At 47.7% G+C, this 18146-nt stretch overlaps 2 protein-coding genes across 5 annotated transcripts in view; both read left to right on the plus strand.

Moving 5' to 3' along the window:
* Positions 1-3194: 3194 nt before the first annotated feature.
* On the plus strand, positions 3195-14208 carry fbxl2 (F-box and leucine-rich repeat protein 2). 4 transcript variants are annotated; one of them, XM_062487203.1, is made up of 14 exons: positions 3195-3763; positions 6087-6148; positions 9081-9135; positions 9415-9489; positions 9939-10033; positions 10178-10342; positions 10780-10909; positions 11038-11112; positions 11260-11387; positions 11603-11663; positions 11780-11824; positions 11956-12012; positions 12103-12315; positions 12488-14208. In XM_062487203.1, exons 1-14 carry the CDS (start codon positions 3734-3736, stop codon positions 12593-12595), a joined length of 1299 nt encoding a protein of 432 aa, XP_062343187.1. In that variant the 5' UTR covers positions 3195-3733; the 3' UTR covers positions 12596-14208. The 4 variants fall into 4 exon arrangements, with proteins under 4 accessions (XP_062343187.1, XP_062343185.1, XP_062343184.1 ...); XM_062487201.1 differs by having other exon boundaries at positions 3210-3763; positions 11257-11387; XM_062487202.1 differs by having other exon boundaries at positions 3220-3763; positions 10783-10909; positions 11257-11387.
* A 315-nt stretch (positions 14209-14523) lies between these two features.
* The window catches only part of clasp2 (cytoplasmic linker associated protein 2), a 48809-nt gene continuing 45186 nt past the window's right edge, over positions 14524-18146 (plus strand). Inside the window, 1 exon segment of the mRNA XM_062487176.1 lies at positions 14524-15432. Coding sequence (XP_062343160.1) covers positions 15235-15432 — 198 coding nt within the window. The 5' untranslated portion in view covers positions 14524-15234.

Here is an 18146-nt window from a genome sequence, read left to right on the forward strand (position 1 = left end):
GAGAATGGATCATTCGTCAGGTCCAAAATCAAAATTTAATGCATTTTCTGCTAATCTAGTTATTAATAATTAAAACTGCACATCAGAACGAAACGGTAATGTGTAGGTTTTTGTTTGTGTGAGTGCGTGTGCGTGCGCGTGTTCACATTGAGATGGATGGACATCTCCCATTGAGAGCAGCTGGCTGCATGCATTGTACTGTCAAGTCTGCGCGTGGAGATAACCAACACACAGTGAAGGGGCATGCAAGAACAGACTCAATAAAGTTCAAGAAACACATACAGCACACAGCTGTGAAAACCTATAACATTTTTAGAAATGCACACATTCTCTGATAAATGTATCTCTCTTGCACAAGCACGCAAACACACACACCTACACACACAAACACACGCAAACACTGTATATACAGAGATAAAGGTGAGCCTAGGGTCAAAGTTACTGTTCTCAAACATCTTCCCCTACGTAAGACTGGGCATTATGTTTATGTACAGCAAACTCCACATTGAACATGATACCTGCAATTTTGGGTGCAAAAAGTATTTTACTGAATATATGAATACAGTCCGTTACAAACCAATCCAATACAGAAGATTTCACGGACAAAAGAGACTACAAATATATCGTCGCCTCAACATTACCGCTCTGTCTGCTCTGTAATGAAGGGAGGAGGGGGGTCCGCAGGTTTATCTCCACACCTGAGGAGAACTCGTGTACTCACTCACAGCATCACCAGGGGGAGAACACAGAGGAGGGTGGCCCTTTGTCACCTTGCAGAGAAACATGATTAGTGTGACTTCCAGGCAGAGAAAGTAAAGAGAGTAAGAAACTGAGGCAGAGACAGAAAAAAAGAAGAAGAAGATGAATGACACATCCTTGTAAGCGGCCAGTGAAATCACACCTACTTCCTCCAGTCTTCCACATCCCCCTCTTTTCCCACTTTTCCTCTTTACTGGGCCAACCTCCCTCTCATTCCCCTTTCTGCTTTCATCTCTCAGCTCTCTCTCTCTCACACCCCCTCACTCACTCTCTCTCTCTCTCTCTCTCTCTCTCTCTCTTTCAACCTCTCTCTCTCTTTCACCCTCTCTCTCTCTCACCCTCTCTCACCCTCTCTCTCTCTCTCTCTCTCTCTCACCCTCTCTCTCTCTCTCTCTCTCTCTCTCTCTTTCAACCTCTCTCTCTCTTTCACCCTCTCTCTCTCTCACCCTCTCTCACCCTCTCTCTCTCTCTCTCTCACCCTCTCTCTCTCTTTCACCCTCTCTCTCACCCTCTTTCTCTCACCCTCTCTCTCTCTCCCATGTAATTCCACTCACTTCACATATTCTCCTTCATATCAGAGAGGACGGATGGGTTTAGTCAACCACCGCACCACTATCACCCACTCTGGAAGAGACGCCGCGGACACACAGTTGTTTTTTCAAGAAAGGAAAGGAAGAGGGGGGTGTTGTGATACAGAGAAGGGGGGCGTTGACGAGGAGGAGAGAGACAGTGATTCACACCTGAGTTATCTGGGAGGGGCTGGTGAGAATTGTATTGCAGGTGTCCAGGGGACTGAGTCTGGGACAGACCCTTTACCACAGACAGGTGTGTAATCTCACATGTCCCTAATCACTCCTGAGGCCGTCACCCAGAGAAACACGTTCACACACACACACTAATACACACACATAGACACACACATACAAATACTGTACAACAGAAATACATGGACGTATACAAACACATTCTTGCACACATTTGGATTGCTCGAAGTATGATTTCCAAAGAAGACATTTCCTTCCAGAAGGACTACTGTACACTGACTCAGGGAAATCCTGACTTTAGACAGGAAGTGGCTTTGTTTCTGTCCATAGCAACAACCTCTGCATTGGTCTATTATGGGATAGCACAGGAGCCAGTAATAAAATCTGACTTGGTTCAGACTACAGAGTTGTATTAGGTTTGTAAGCATTCCTTTGTGAATGTACGTGTAACTGCATGCTTGTGTTTGTGCATGTGTGAGAGACATGTTCAATCCGTAAAACTGCAGTGAACTTGAATGACACACAGCGAGACAAATGTCCCTGTTCTGTACTTGTCATTCTGAGACCCAGACAACATTCTACACTCAGCTGCCAGGATTGGACAAGAGCAGTTCTATTTAAAGACCGGAGTTAATTAATTTGACTTTTGCTGAGAGATTCTTAATTACCATGCTAAGCACTGGGCTATGGTTGAACAGGGATGTAGAGCTAAGAATGTGCATCGAGGATAACCATTAAAGCATCCACAAATGTATCTCTGCAGCCCACACCCCCACACCACCCTATACACACACACACACACTCACACACACATGCACACACACACACACACACACATGCACACAGTGAGCAGGCAACACTCATTCTTGCTGATCAAGGGCCCTAATTTGCACCCAAAAGAAATCTGTAAGAAACAAAACCAGCATAACTAACACCTGTTAATTGTCTAGATTTAGCTTCATCTGTCCATTCGGGAGCAACTGATAGCAAGCCCTTCCCAATAACTGGTGTTGATTGTTGAGAACGGCCTCAGGTCATTTAGAAGAAGAAATAACTAACACGCGTGCAAGGAGCAGCGAAACACACACAGGAGCATATTCCCCATCAATGCTAGCCTTTCTTGCTAGTTGGAGGTTTTTGTCATTATGTCTTGCATCGTGGAATGATTTAGTTAAAAAAAAACTTTGACGGATGAGACACTGTATAAGCGCGCCCTCTAGCCGTATATTTGGAAACAGTCGCTAAACGTTGCAAGGAAGAACATTTGCTTGACACTACTTTACTTCTGTCTTTCGTCTAAAAACTGTTGAAATAAGGCCAAATCACAATGTGATGTTTTAAAGATTGACGTGGTGCATCGTGTTTGTATTGAGGTGAACAGATGTTTTAATTAACACTTGCTGAAGGTGAATCCTTGCTCCAAAAAAAGATTTTTTTTTAGTTTGAGTTGACATTTTCGCCGCAGTTGAAAAGGGTGATGCGTTCTCAAGTGGTAGGCTATACAGTCGAAATCTTGGTTAGAGAATCTAACATTTAAATATTGAGACCGTTTTTTCTTTTCTTCTGAAAAACCAAAAAGCGTATGTGATGGTAATGACGAAGTCACGACAGTTTTGAAAGCTTTGTGGCGCTTGCTAATGTCATAACTTTCGGTGTCTCTGGATGAAATCGACAATCAAAACAAATCGGCCACGCGTGCTTTACCCGCAGAAATGACGTCACTACATCCCTCCCCTTCCCCTATCTACCGGAGTCAACTGTTAAACGAATGCAGGAAGAAGACGAAGCAAAATATTCTTAAGGAATAAGTGTAATATTGCTTAATCGGACAACACTGTTGACATTGTCTCGTGTTTTTGTTGAGTCGGTTTGGAAGGTTAGTGCCGTTGGACTTGCGCTGGAACAGAGGAGAGGCGGAAGTGAAGTCACTTGACAGACCGTCCATGTTATTATTGTTATTTTGGTAGCTCTGGGATGAGACGGACTGGAGAGCCGTCGGGCTCCGCGACAACCACTCCTCCAGGCCGACCCGGAATATCCTCCCTTCTGACCCGAAGACAGGAGCGTCGCTGCCGGCAGGGGAGAGCGCCCAGCTCAGCCTCTGCTCCCACCGCCCAGGCGTTAAAAACAATACGGCATTCGTCAAACACAGCGCCCGTCCTAGACTTGTGTGTGTGCGGTAACACACTCAGCTACGTGCCGCAGCAGACATGAACGGCATCACCAAGGGCAGGTTCGAGGTATGAGGTCTGCGTGAATGGCAGAGCTCTGTTAATTTCATTGACATGAATCGGGTCCGTAGGGCGAGACTGTGTGTGTCTTTGTGTGTGTATAACTGTGTGTGTTGGACCGTACACTGTTCTAATTTTACATGCTGAATGGAGCCGAGGCTTTTGTTGGCCAAGGGTAATCCGAAATCCTGTTATTGTCCAGTCGCACCGGCTGACAGCGACAACATGGGGCTGTGTTCTGCTGGACAGAAGCGCTGGGGCTCGGGCTGCTTTTGGAGCTCGAGGCATCAGGGCTGGGAATAGGCACAGAGGCCGACGCGGGTCATCCGGACACACGAGCCCTCAGTAACTTGGTGTTGATCCATATGTTATTAGCATCGATAGGCTTCTGGGGATGGCTCTGGATAGGCTTTCTACGGTTTACACTGGTGGCTGTCATGCAGCTCCTCCTTTTCAAGTTGACCTAACAATAAACAGGCTGTGCCCTGTTGACATTGTATCTGTCTCTCGACCAATTTGGCTGTGAAACCGCAACCCAGCTCTTCTTCTAGTTCAAATAGTGTAGCTTGCCAGGTTCTCTCTCTCTCTCTCTCTCTCTCTCTCTCTCTCTCTCTCTCTCTCTCTCTCTCTCTCTCTCTCTCTCTCTCTCTCTCTCTCTCTCTGTGTCTCTTTTTCTCTCTCAGTATTTGCCATGAAGACTTTTTTTCCAGGTGGACAGGTACTGAAACATGTATAACATGGCTGTGTGTGTGTAGTGTCAGTGAGCAGAGAATAGTTGGGTGGACATAGTAGTATGCATTGCCAACTCGATGGATTTCCCAATGGAGCTCTGTAAGCCTCTTAGAAACGGGATGAAAAGCGACGGATGGTGGGAAACTGCTTGTTTATAATGCGAGAGAAGTGGAGGAATGGGGGAGAGAGAGAGAGGCTGCTATGTGTGTGTATGAAAAAAGATGGGTCAGGAGCTGTTAACAGAAACAGAGGAGGATAGTTCCTTTGAAGAGCTTTTTGCTGGAGTCGTATTCTCAGCTCCTGTTGGATGTCCCCAGCTAGTGGATGTAGACCCAGAGCTGTAAAGGCCACAGGAGCCAGATCATGTTGAGGAGAAACATTCTCATCCTCAGTCCTCATCCTGTGATGCTACCTCACCCTCGCAGAGAATGCCATGCGCTGTCTCCAGCATACACATCCTGGGACGTTACCCCCTCCCTCACCCCTGCATTCTCCCCATTCACTCGTGTCTAAACCATTTGGATGGATGCTTTGTTTATTGCCACAGGGTGTCCTGCTGCTAAAAGGCTTGAGCACAGTTGCAGATAACCCAATTGGAATCCTGGAAGCCTATTGCCCTGTGTCCACCATTTTGGCTCTGTGTTTTGGCACTGACTGAGGTGAAGGACAGGAGCCATGTTGGCTCCAGTCCTAGTCTTTCTCTCCCCCCCCCCCCCTCTCTCTCTCTCTCTCTCTCACTCACTCACTCACTCACTCACTCACTCACTCACACACACACACACACACACACACACACACACACACACACACACACACACACACATTATCTGTCTTTATGAACTTGTTCTGTTGCTAGGGGGTGGTGTATGTCACTGACATAACTGTAACTCAAACATTCCAAAATCAACCTTTGGTCTCTCAGTGGGTATTCACACCATGCTTGTGTGTGTGTGTGTGTGTGTGAGAGAGAGTGTAGCAGCAGGGATTCCTCTCATGAGAGACTTGAGAAGCAGAGGGGAAGAGAGACAGAGATAGACACAGAGACAAAGGCCTGCTTCCTCTGTCTGTGTGTAGGTGCGTGTGTGGTTGTGGTTGTGTGTGTGTGTCATGTCAGAAGCATAGCATAGTGCTGAGTGTGTGGGTGTGCTGAAATTGAGCTCTGCAGATGAATAGAATCTACCTGATCTGGAATGTTCTGCCTCAACTCCCCATAGCTCTTGGAATGGCCTGAGTTTAATCACCTGTGTGTGTGTGTGCGTTTACATAAAAGGGCATCAGTTCGGTAGACAGCCAAACAACCTTCCAGTAGTCCTAATTTAGATAATTAGGCTTAGCCTGCAAGCATGGCTGTTATAGCTAATCAGACTAACCTGTGTCACCGTTGCCAGTAGGCTAACTGTGGCAGGGCAAACACGAATATCTTAGCTTAGCATAGCAGCTATAGCAGTTACCAGTAGTATTCATTTGGGTGTTAGGGTGCAATGATGGTGCTATAGTCTTTTGGTGTGAGTAATCTTACTTATAGTAGAAATGTGTGTGTGTGTGTGTGTGTGTGTGTGTGTGCAAGCAACACAAGTTCTGAAAGTGCTTTTATTTGCAGGTATTCTCAAACAGTGATGAAGCCCCCATTAACAAGAAGCTTCCTAAAGAGCTTCTCCTAAGGTAAGTGAAATGGCCCCTGACAACACAGACAAACACACACTTGGAAAACCAAGAGCTTCCAGCCAGGGTTACTGATTAACCCGTGAAGGAGTAGCGTCACACATATGTGATTCTGAACATTCTATTTTCCGATAGACAAAAACTACATGACAAACGCTATAATATGGCTTCAAAATTTACAATTAGGAGGCTAACAAGTAACACTAGCAGGTAGTAGCATTGCTACGAGTATTATGCTAGGTTGCTAGGTAACGGAAGCTAACTAAAACTAGCTAGCTTCCGTTTTGGAAAAATAACTCACTCCTTAAAAGGTTTTAAATAAGGGCATAGCTGGCCTTCAAGAACCAGCTGGTTAACCTTCTAGGCGTGAGAGCACGGGCGTGTGTGTGGGGGGGTTTCTATGACTGTTTTGGTGTGTCACTTCTTAGGATTGGTGTTCTGATAACTGCTGGTTTGACCTCCACACCAACACTGTGTCCACTAACAGCTCCAGTCTCTCCTGTTGAGATCACACGCGCTCGAGCACAAATCACAAAGGTGTCTGTGTCAATGTGCGAGCGTCGCATAGCATGTGAATCTTGGTACTGAATGTGAGCGTTCTGTATTCATACTGTTGGTGTGTGTGTGTGCGTGTGTGTGCTATAAATAGCCTGTCTTTGCTGGTGGGGAATTCCGCAGTGCTGAGTTCTCCTACTGCTCCAGCTGTGGAGTGTTAAGGGAGTCACCAGTGTACCTAGTTACACCAGCACACACTCTCACACTAGCACACTCTCACACTAGCACACTCACACTAGCACACTCTCACAATAGCACACTCTCACACTAGCACACTCACACTAGCACACTGTCTCACTCCACACTGCCTCACTCCACACTGTCTCACTCCACACTGCCTCACTCCACACTGTCTCACTCCACACTGTCTCACTCCACACTGTCTCACTCCACACTGTCTCACTCCAATCTGTCTCACTCCACACTGTCTCACTCCACACTGTCTCACTACACACTGTCTCACTCCACACTGTCTCACTCCACATGGCCTCACTCCACATGGCCTCACTCCACACTGTCTCACTCCACACTGTCTCACTCCACACTGTCTCACTCCAATCTGTCTCACTCCACACTGTCTCACTCCACACTATCATACTGTCTCACTCCACACAGTCTCACTCCACCCTGTCTCACTCCACCCTGTCTCACTCCACACTGTCTCACTCCACACTGTCTCACTCCACACTGCCACACCTTAGTGTGCTAGAAGACTGGATTACGCAACACACACAAGCATAGCTTCACACCTAGCATAAAAGACAGCCTTGATACCGTAGTACAGATAAATACTAGTCTTTTCTTGAAAATGTTTTACGTGTACGCAAGTGTGTAAGCAAGTGTACCCCACAACACCCAGTAATCCTGCCAGGACCAGCACTTAGAATGACAACACAAGGGGAGGGCGGGGAGCGGGCAGGCTGTGTGCGTGTGACCCTGTGTGGAGGGGAGAGGGCAGGCTGTGCGTGTGACCCTGTGTGGAGGGGAGAGGGCAGGCTGTGCGTGTGACCCTGTGTGGAGGGGAGAGGGCAGGCTGTGCGTGTGACCCTGTGTGGAGGGGAGAGGGCAGGCTGTGCGTGTGACCCTGTGTGGAGGGGAGAGGGCAGGCTGTGCGTGTGACCCTGTGTGCTCAGATCCAGCCTGAGCGTTTTCGGTGACGTCTGATCGGAGCCCAGAAATGCAGACTCAGCACCGACCCCACCCCCCCCCCCCCCCCATCCCCAAACCGGCGTTGCTATAGCAACCAGCAGCAGGCGGTGGGAGAGGCTTGTTGTTATCTGTCAATGCTGGAGAGAAAAGGGGGGGGGGGGGGATTTCATATTTCAAAAAGTAAAAACACCAGTCTTAGAATCTGCTTGCTTCATCGAGGGACTTGCAGTTTGGTTTCTGTCGAGAACTTTGTAAGTAAATATGATTGATTGACTGGTCGGCCATATTGTCTTTCCCAGATTGACTGCCTAGTGATAGTCTTGGGTTCCACTGTCAGCTGCCTGTCCATGACATCATGGATCACAGAGAGTCTGAGATTAAACCAGACAGCCAATCAATGGCATCCATCATGCTCAGTCATCAGAGAGACAATCGATCAATCGGGTCCTATCTAATTGGTCAGCTGGTTGGTTTGTCAGCTGCTGATCAATGGAAGGACTGGAGTGGACTGTGTTACGTGTTTAGTTTTTTAGTTTTTTTGCTGTTCCTTCTATTTTGAATTATATTCTGTACATCCGACAGACATGCCCCTACATGCCCTTGTCTATCTCTCAGACACACACACACACACACACACACACCCTTTGTCTCTTTGTCCATATAGGGGAACAATGGTCAGCTCTGGTTTCCTGGGGTTAAAGGGACATTTCAGTTCAGACCCCGACTTTGGCATGAGGCCACTTCATCCTAAAACAAAGCATTATAGTAGAGAATGAGATGTTAGATACATCACAGCCCCTTACACAATCAATGTGGACCACTATGACACAGAGCGAAAAAGAATGAAAGGGAGTGTGTTTGTGTGAGAGAGTATGTGTGTGTGTGTGTGTGACCCTGGCCTGTCTGAGAGCCATAGATTACTCAGTGGTAGATTAATAGATTGCGCTGACCCAGTCGCTTGCTAGAGCTACACCTCTCATGTCATGTGGAAATCTGTCTGTCTGTGTGTCTGTCTGTGTGTGTGTCTGTCTGTGTGTGTGTGTGTGGCCTGCTACAGCTCATTCTCCATGTGGTGTGGATGGCCATTTGTGGGACTCAAACTGAGGTCAACAATAGAACTGTCAGAGGACAGATTAAAGAAAGAACGAAGAAAAAACTATGCCCCCTAAACTAAAGAAGGAACAACTCTGTCCCCTCCCCTCATCTCTCTCTCTCTCTCTCTGTGTAGAATATTCTCCTACCTAGATGTGGTCACGCTGTGCAGGTGTGCCCAGGTGTCAAAGGTAAGCCCCTCCCACTATTCAACACCTGGCGAATGGCGTAAAAGCCTTACGACTATTACCTATCATGTGCCCAGAAACTACAAATAATAATCTTTGTCATTTTTCCATATCTCCTTCACCTCTCTTGTTCCACATCCATCCTCTCTCTGTCTCTCTCCCTCCCTCCCTCCCCTCCCTCCCTCCCTCCCTCCCTCCCTCCCTCCCTCCCTCCCTCCCTCCCTCTCTGTCTCTCTCTCTGTCTCCATTTCTCTTTGTCTCTCTCCCCCCTCTCTGTTCCAGGCATGGAATGTCCTAGCCCTAGATGGCAGTAACTGGCAAAAGATTGACCTGTTTAACTTCCAGACAGACATAGAGGTGAGAGGTTATGGAGATGGTTGGGTGTGTGTGTCTGTGTGGGCCTTTTTGTGTGTTGAGTAGCATTATCAAGCTCATTGCCCAGGGCTTAGTGCTGCATGTCTGTGACGTCATCACTGAGCCTCTGTCCTCGGACTAGCCCGGGTCACAGTAGTCTCTCCCTCCTTCCCTCTTTCTCTACCCCTTCTCTCTCTCTCTCTCTCTCTCTCTCTCTCTCTCTCTCTCTCTCTCTCTCTCTCTCTCTCTCTCTCTCTCTCTCTCTCTCTCTCTCTCTCTCTCTCCCTTCCTTCTATTGTTCTCTTTCCCCCTCTCTTCACTCCCCCGTTGTCTCTCTTTCTTATTTCATCTGATCCCCCCCCCTCTCTTTTCTTTTACTTACCGCTTGACGCTTTTAACGTGTCGTTGCTCCGCCCCCTCCTGTGGTCTCCTGTCCTCCTCTCTCTCCCCAGGGGAGGGTGGTCGAGCACATCTCCAAGCGATGCGGGGGTTTCCTCAGACAGCTGAGCTTGAGGGGGTGTCTGAGTGTGGGAGACGCCTCCATGAAGTAAGTCGTTTCTTAACACACACATGCTGACGCACACACGCTGACACACACACATACACACGGACACGGTCACACACGTTCACACACGCAAACAGACACCCCTGTTGGTTGCGTTGAATGGCTGCGGCTCCTCCCTCCCTTCAGGACGTTTTCTCAGAACTGCAGGAACATCGAGGTGTTGAATCTGAACGGCTGCACCAAGATCACAGACAGCACCTGCCTCAGCCTCAGCAAGTTCTGCTGCAAACTCAGACAACTGGACCTCACCTCCTGTGTCTCCGTTAGCAACCACTCCCTTAAGGCCCTCAGGTAGGACACACCCGTCCTAATGAATGGAGAAAGACAGGACAAAATATTACAGGTCGTTCTGGAGTGTTCTCGCTTTGAGAAGAGCCCAAACGGCAGCCCTAGCCGTCAGCACATTCCTTTCGTCGTCCTTTTCGTAATCTTAACATTTCTCCTTGTGAGAGATTGACAGTTCAGGTTGTGCCGATTACAGGAGGAAATAATCTAAGATGAACCTTATGAGGTCATCATAAGTGGCGTGTTTTGACTAGCGGGAACATCTCGTGACACAGCTTGTGCCATTCCTGTTAGTGGAATGAAATGAATTCTAAACCTTCCCAGAAGTCCAATTCCAATTGGGATTCTGCATACTGGAGCCATTGCACCACGAATAAAAAGTATCAGCGATTGAGAGTACGACTGATCCAATAACTCTGACTTGACCCCTGACCTCATGTCAGCAGTGACGGCTGCAGGATGCTAGAGACGCTGAACCTGTCGTGGTGTGACCAGATCACGCGTGACGGCATCGAGGCCCTGTCCAGAGGATGCACGGGCCTACGAGCACTGTTCCTCCGAGGCTGCACACAGGTCCCCAAACACACACACACACACTCTCACCCTGATACTGTAGCATAAGGGAATATTGCCCTCTCCTGGTTGCCGGGTGCAATAAGAACCTTAAGAGGCTGTTGTTGTTGTTGATGTGTTTGATTCAGCTGGAGGATGGAGCTCTTAAACACCTGCAGAAACATTGCCCTGAACTCACCACTATCAACATGCAGTCCTGCACAGTAAGAGAAAGAGTCTTACGTGTGTTTGCGTGCGTGGGAGAGAAAGAACAAAAGACGAGAGAGCGACCGAAAGATGGTGTGTGAGGTTCGGAAGTGTGCATGCCAGTGAATGGTAATGTGTGTGTGTGTGTGTGTTCTCTGCAGCAGATAACAGACGACGGCTTGGTGAGCCTGTGTCGGGGCTGTCACAAGCTGCAGATCATGTGTGTGTCAGGCTGCAGCAACATCACTGACGCCTCCCTCACAGCCATGGGGCTCAACTGCCCCAGACTCAAGTGAGCTCTGATGCCACACTCAGACCCTTTTTTTGCCCGTTACTGGAAGCCAGCTCTCACTAACCCCCCCCCCCCTCTCTCTCTCTCTCTCTCTTTATCTCTCTCTCTCTCTCTCTCTCTCTCTCTCTTTATCTCTCTCTCTTTTTATCTCTCTCTCTTTATCTCTGTCTTTATCTCTCTCTCTCTTTATCTCTCTTCTCTACTGTGTGTCCCAGGATCCTAGAAGCTGCACGGTGTTCCCATGTGACAGATGCTGGGTTTACTGTACTGGCCAGGGTGAGGAATGCCCCCTCATCACCCCACATTCACCACACACACACACACACACACACACTTACCAGTCCATCGAAATCTTTTTTCATGTGGTCTTAAATGTGTTTTTAACCTTGCAGAATTGTCACGAGCTTGAAAAAATGGACTTAGAAGAATGTATTTTGGTAAGACTTCTGTGGTTGTTTTCCTGGTCTTGAATGTTAAGAGGATTTCACTGCGTGCCTGTTTTGTTGGGGGGGGGGGGGGGGGGAGCCTGTAGATTGTAAATGCAGAGTTTGTCTTCTTCTCCCCCCAGGTGACTGATAACACCCTGGTCCAGCTTTCTATCCACTGCCCCCGCCTGCAAGCACTGGTACTACAAACTTGTGTGTGTGTGTGTGTGTGTTTCAGTGTCTTGTCTATCACAAAAAAATATATTGCCGATTCCTCTCTTCCTCCCCAGTCCCTGTCCCATTGTGAGCTGATCACCGATGATGGCATCCGAGCGTTGAGCAGCAGCGCGTGTGGGCAGGAGCGCCTCACGGTGGTGGAGCTGGATAACTGCCCCCTGATCACCGACGTCACACTAGAGCACCTGAAGAGCTGCCACCGTCTGGAACGCATCGAGCTGTACGACTGCCAACAGGTCACCCGGGCTGGCATCAAACGCATACGGGTCAGTCCCTCCTCATCCTCCCTTTGGATCTCCTGCCTTGGCTTATCTCAGTTATTATATCAGCAGCTCTCTTGAGTCTTGCTATAGGCTGATGTCCCTTTTTAAGATGTATTTCTTTCGTGCTTGTAGTCCTCTGAAGTGTTAAAGCCGCTCTCTCCTCTTGCCCTGACAGGCCCACCTCCCCGAGATCAAGGTCCACGCCTACTTTGCTCCGGTGACGCCCCCTCCCTCCGTGCACGGAGGGGGCCAGCGTCTGTGTCGCTGCTGCATCATCCTCTGACAGTGGAGGGCCCGGGGGGGGCACCTCTGTCTGCAGGTTCTGCTGCTGTGAGCCCGCCTAGGGGGGAGGGGGGGGGGCCCTGGACTCATCATTACTACCGACCCACTGGTCAATACACAAGACTGATCGCCACTGATCGTTGATCCATAAGACCCCTATCAGCACTGCAGAGGTCTCGCCTGCCTCGCTCTCTCACTCTCCTGTTCCCTCTCTCTCTCTCAAAACAATACTAGTGTATACCCCGTATTCTCCATCATCAACTGCCCCCTCCTCCCCCCGTCTAAACGTCCCAGTGCTAATCTTGGTGTAGGGGGATCTGGAGAGTGGGTAAAGGGGGGCAAGGATCTTCCTTTCACTGGATGTAAGGGAAGCAGAGAGGAGGGCCTCTGATCAGTGGAACTATGTTGTCTTTAGACGATGAGATGATGGACAACACTTGAGTGGAGCGTCATCGGAACCAATCACACACCACCTCAATGTGACCATCTTGTGAGTCATTCTGCTTCGATCAATGGACGTGCAACTTTGGGATAAGGTTACGGTGTTTTGGTTTGGGGAAATACAGTGCTTGTGAAGTACAGCAGGGAGGTTGCTTGGATAGGGCTCCAAGAAACAAGTCCACTGCAGCCTCTAATTCGGGAGTGGGATGGGGTAGCAGACAGGAACCACAAAAGAAGACACTTTACTTTTTTTTTGTGCTTCAGTTTGAGATTTTAATTCTGTTTGTACAGAAAATGTTTTGCAAAGCACTTTTTCAGTGCTTATTGTAATTGTCCATGCTTGTCTATCCAGAGAGGAAGAGATATATGTATCTTTCCTGTTTGAGATAATAAAAAATATATATTGATGTTTGACATAAATTGACCCTGTCAGTAAGGACCTTGGCTTTTAATGACATCAGGTTGGATTTGTGTGCTACATCACTGGATTGTGTGTGCTACATCACTGGATTGTGTGTACTCAGGGCCTCCTGTGCACTATGGCTGTGTTGACACACAGGCCTTGTTCCAAATCTATTACTATACCTAAATACTGAGCCACTCATATCTACTTGCTGGAATGAGGTCAATTCTGAACCTTGAACTCTGAACCCCCATACCAAACGCATTTATTTAGAACTTATAAGATTGGATATATATATTTAAATGATAGCCATATATGAAAAATCTGCCCAAGTGCAAAGAGAAACTGTTATTTTGGGGATTCAGGGGAACAAGAATTAGACAGGATTTCTACTCTTCCTTGAAAAGTTGAGTCAAGCACCTGAGGGGAGTGTTTTAGCCATACAGTGCAGTGTGTCTTATATACCATGTTGCTGCCACCTATCCAGTGGTTTCAGGTGTTCAGGAGAAACTGGCTTGTACAGGGCTAATGCTGGGTTAGAGACGGACAGTGTTGAGTCTAGCAAGTAGAGGTATCGTTTATGTGACGCGTTGACTGGACCGACTGTATGGTAACGAGACTAATGCCCTCTCTTGACAGCTGTTTAACAGGAGTTTTATGTTGAAGAAATCCATACAAAATAAATGAATAAAAGTAACATAGTAAATGTGGTCCGACTGTGTCTCTAATGTGTTGAAATTAAAAATATTGAATACTGCCTCCTGAAATAATTTGCTGTTTTCGATTTTGACTGAAAGAGTATAATTTTGTCGCCAGATGTCGGTGGAGAGCTTCGTAGATTTTCATTCAAACTCACATATCGAAAAATGTCTATTTCATCATAGCAGTGCATATTCCGTAATCCGTATACAGTACTATTACTAGTGACACAAAATATTAGTAATCTATCTGTAAAATAACTGTCACTGTGTCCTGTGACTACTAATCATTTTACTACAGGCATTATCCTGGCTAGCTGTGCGGTGCCGAAGGACCGCGCTGGCCTTCGGTTGCTCGTCTGCGCTACCTACCATCTGCAGTTACCGGCAGCGCGCTGGTTTTCAGCGGGGAAGGACTTCCGACAGCTGTCTCAGAAACGATTACTCTCGGATTAAGAGTATCCAGGAACCGCCGGAGCGCAGAAAAAAATTCTCCTCAAAGTTGGTTGCAACTTTATTTCGACGGGTCCACGGATACTTTTAACCCATGGAATACAAAAACAAAGTAGCTTAAATCTTAGGGTCAGGCCTGTGATCAACTAGCTAACTAATATTAGCAGCCAGCTAACCCTGCTAGTGCAAGCCAGGGTTCGCGGCTTTCGTTAGCTAGCTTGGCAGCTAACGTTAGCTGGATAGCTCTGTTTTGATGCGGGTCGATTTAACGGACCTTGTCCATTGTACCGTATTTTCAGTCACCGTTTCGTAACTTTCAGAAAGTAAAACCACGTTTAGCAAAATCTCCAGAACGCCTACCTGGGCAAATTCTAAAATATCTTTAAATTATCTATCTGGAGAAAAGAAAATCAAAGTTAAGCAGTTGAAGAGTGTAAATGGTGCTGGCGTGCACTACTACTGTTTGACAAGTGGGTTGTTTGTTGATAACCTGTCCGACTAGTAAACCAGTCGTCGTCCTTCAGACTCCGGTAGTGTTCATAAGGAAAGCTCGTGGACAGCGGCTAACCTTTTTCGAACTAAACACCGATCAGTGTCTCTTCTGCGGCTGGCCACAAAAGCTGGCCACTCGGCGCTGCGTGCCCAATGGAGGAACATGACAACATGGACTATTTTTACCAGCAGGTTCTGCAGAAGGATGTTACTAGAAGGCTGCAGGTCGGCCAGGACCTTATTGACTATCTGAACGACCCGCAACGTTCACCTGACGTGGAACAAGATAAGCCACGACTGGATAAAACCATTGATGAACTAACGGGATGGGTAAACGCAAGCAATTACAAGGTGAGAATTTGAGCTAGCAGATCGCTAGGCTTGGGGTTGAATTGCGGATGCATTGCAGTGGCATCAATCTATGAGATTCATGAAGCTAGCTAATAATAACGTTTGCATATGACTACATTTGTAAAACAGAAGGGTGACGAGTGATTGTTTTGGCAAAATGTTGTCTAGTAGTACTGTGTACCACGCTTCAGTGTCGGGTACGGCTAACGTTATCTTGCCAGGCAGCAGAACTAGTATTAACGAGCTGTCATCGTCTGGGCTCATGGGGGAACTGTCTAGCCGAAAGATTCGGACTCGCTGGCGCATAATCTGGTAAAAAGTCTAACTAATCGGTTCCTAATGCAAACCCCACTAATCTTATTTACTGTGCCAATTTTTTCAACCTCTTTGAAGAGAAATTCCACACAATTTCATGCTAAATGCTTTTGTAACCATTTACTCTCTAGACAAGCCACGGTTGTTTTGTTTAGTTTAGATTTGCACTCGCCCGTTATTGGCATAACTATAAAATTATCTTTTACAATTCAAATCCTTGTAAACTAAATCTAATTTGGTTGGATGTTTTCTTTGGTTTCTTCAGAAGGCTCACTTAAACAGACTGCTATAGAAGGGACCCATTGTCAGGGCGCTCGAGAGGAAAGGATGGGGGAGGGGTCATGGCGTTTATTGTTTGAACCTGGCCCCAGTGTACGTGGATCTGATCAAAACACGGTGTTGCAGCAACCTTGTTCCTTTTGTCAATTTCTTTAGCAAATCCAGATTTTTTTAAACTTCAAAGTAAGGACTAATAAACAACGTGAGACAACCAGAGTTTAATGTAAGCAAGTATTGCATACAAAATCTGATTAAATTAAGTTACAGTATGACTGGAGCCTAATATATGATACCTGATACTCTGTGTGATGGATGTTGTGTCTTCTTGAACTGCAAAATGAAGAAGGCATTTATTGAACTGAAAAGGATACGTAACTTGGCCCAAGCGCAGGGTTTACATCATCACAATAAAACTCAGCGATGATGTAATTGGATCAGATCATGAGCTTGGATGAGAATCAAACTCTCCACCTATAGTGACACAATACATCTCCACACTGGACAAAGTTAGTTCTTCACACACCTCATTACACAAATTAGACACTCCCCGTCCCATAAGCCTTACTAAAACATTAATGATACCAAAATGACCACAGACCAGAGTCTGCTAGCAACATCAATCTGACCTCGGCCTGCCTGGGCTTTCAGGGATTGGTCCAGGGATTGCAGGGGGGCGGTGCTGGAGATGAAGCTGCAGAGTCAGCATAGACTAGGTCACATCCAGAGAGGTAGGAATGGAGAGGGTGGGAAGATGTCAGGGAGAGGGAGAGAGGGTGAGAGGTTGTCAGAGAGAGAGAGAGAGAGAGAGAGAGAGAGAGAGAGAGAGAGAGAGAGAGAGAGAGAGAGAGAGAGAGAGGGGGGTGTCAGAGAGAGGGAGAGATGATGTCAGAAAGAGGGTGGGAGGTTGTCAGAGAGGGGGGATGTATGCAGAGTAATAAAAGTGAAGGAAAATGAAGGAGGTTGACGGGGAGAGAAAGATGGAGTCTCAAGAGGAGGAGTGAAAATCCAGTCAGACTCATCTGACTCATGACTGCTTCTGTCTAGAGGAGAATAGTAACTGGCTGTTCCTCTTTTATTTCTGCTCTCCAGCACTTTGTCTTCCTCTCTCGCCCCTACAGCCACTTACTGTCTCAACTGTCTGTCCTTTTTTCTGTTTTTAGTTTTTTTGTTTGTTTCTCAAGGTCGTTTTTCTCACTGCAGCTGCAGACTCGCATCAAGCTCACACAAACTACAGAAGGACCGGTGCATATGCAGGATACACACACACACACCATAGCAGCAGACATTAATATTGCAGGCTGCCTTATCTGTGCTCTCGGAGTGGTTTAGAGCTGCAAGACTCATTGCCCGACCCTGCTTGAACATCAAGCCAGGCGATTCAACCAGCTGTCCCTTTTGGAACAAGTCTTTTGGTCGATCAAAGACAGCAGAACCCTGTAGTACTATCCTGACGAGATCCATGTGACACGGCCATCAGCTAGCCAACATAGCCCAGGCCCTCATGGCAGCAACACGCATGAACACATGCAGAACAACAAAGCCTGCTTTGCTCCCATCATCCCCGTGTGGGAGTAGGTATGTGGCCACAGTCTGAGTAAGGCGTCTGGTTCCCCCCCCCACCACCACCACCACCCCTGTGCTCGTTATTCAGCCCTGCTGGTGATGGCCTGTGCTGTGTTCAGGTAGCTAGCCTGCCCCCCCCCCCTCCCATCCCCATCCTCAGGTAAACAGTCTCAGCTCCTTCCCCTGTGCCCCTCAGAGCCCGGCCCTCCAACGAGGATGCCATATGGACGAGGGCTCTGGGCTTGTCGGGGAGGGGCGCTGGGAGGGGGAAGGTGGAGAGCCCTTGGCTGCTTTCTCCTCTCGTTAGCCACTCACTTTCTCTCTCGTTCTACCAACCCCACCCTCCCCCACTCGTTATTCTCTCTCTCTCCTTCCCCCCCCCCCCCCCCTCTTTCGGCCCTCACCTGGTTCCCCCGTTTCTGACTAAAATAGGGCATAGCTGCAGGCAGGACTCTCCCCTCTGCGGACAGGAGAGGAATATGTTTTAACAGATTTTCGGAGGAATGTTCCGCTTCCATCGAGCGCTGCCAACACAAGCATTCCGGGAGCGCGGCCCC

This window comes from Osmerus eperlanus, chromosome 20 (genome assembly GCF_963692335.1).
Source record: "Osmerus eperlanus chromosome 20, fOsmEpe2.1, whole genome shotgun sequence".
Lineage (NCBI taxonomy): Eukaryota > Metazoa > Chordata > Actinopteri > Osmeriformes > Osmeridae > Osmerus > Osmerus eperlanus.

Bases quoted from the DNA above. Each gene is read 5' to 3' on its own strand.
- fbxl2 (XM_062487200.1), top strand. From the start codon at position 3,734: ATGAACGGCATCACCAAGGGCAGGTTCGAG. The intron at 6,149-9,080 runs GTAAGTGAAATG...CTCTCTGTGTAG, and splicing joins CCTAAAGAGCTTCTCCTAAG to AATATTCTCCTACCTAGATG. The intron at 10,343-10,782 runs GTAGGACACACC...TCATGTCAGCAG, and splicing joins CACTCCCTTAAGGCCCTCAG to TGACGGCTGCAGGATGCTAG.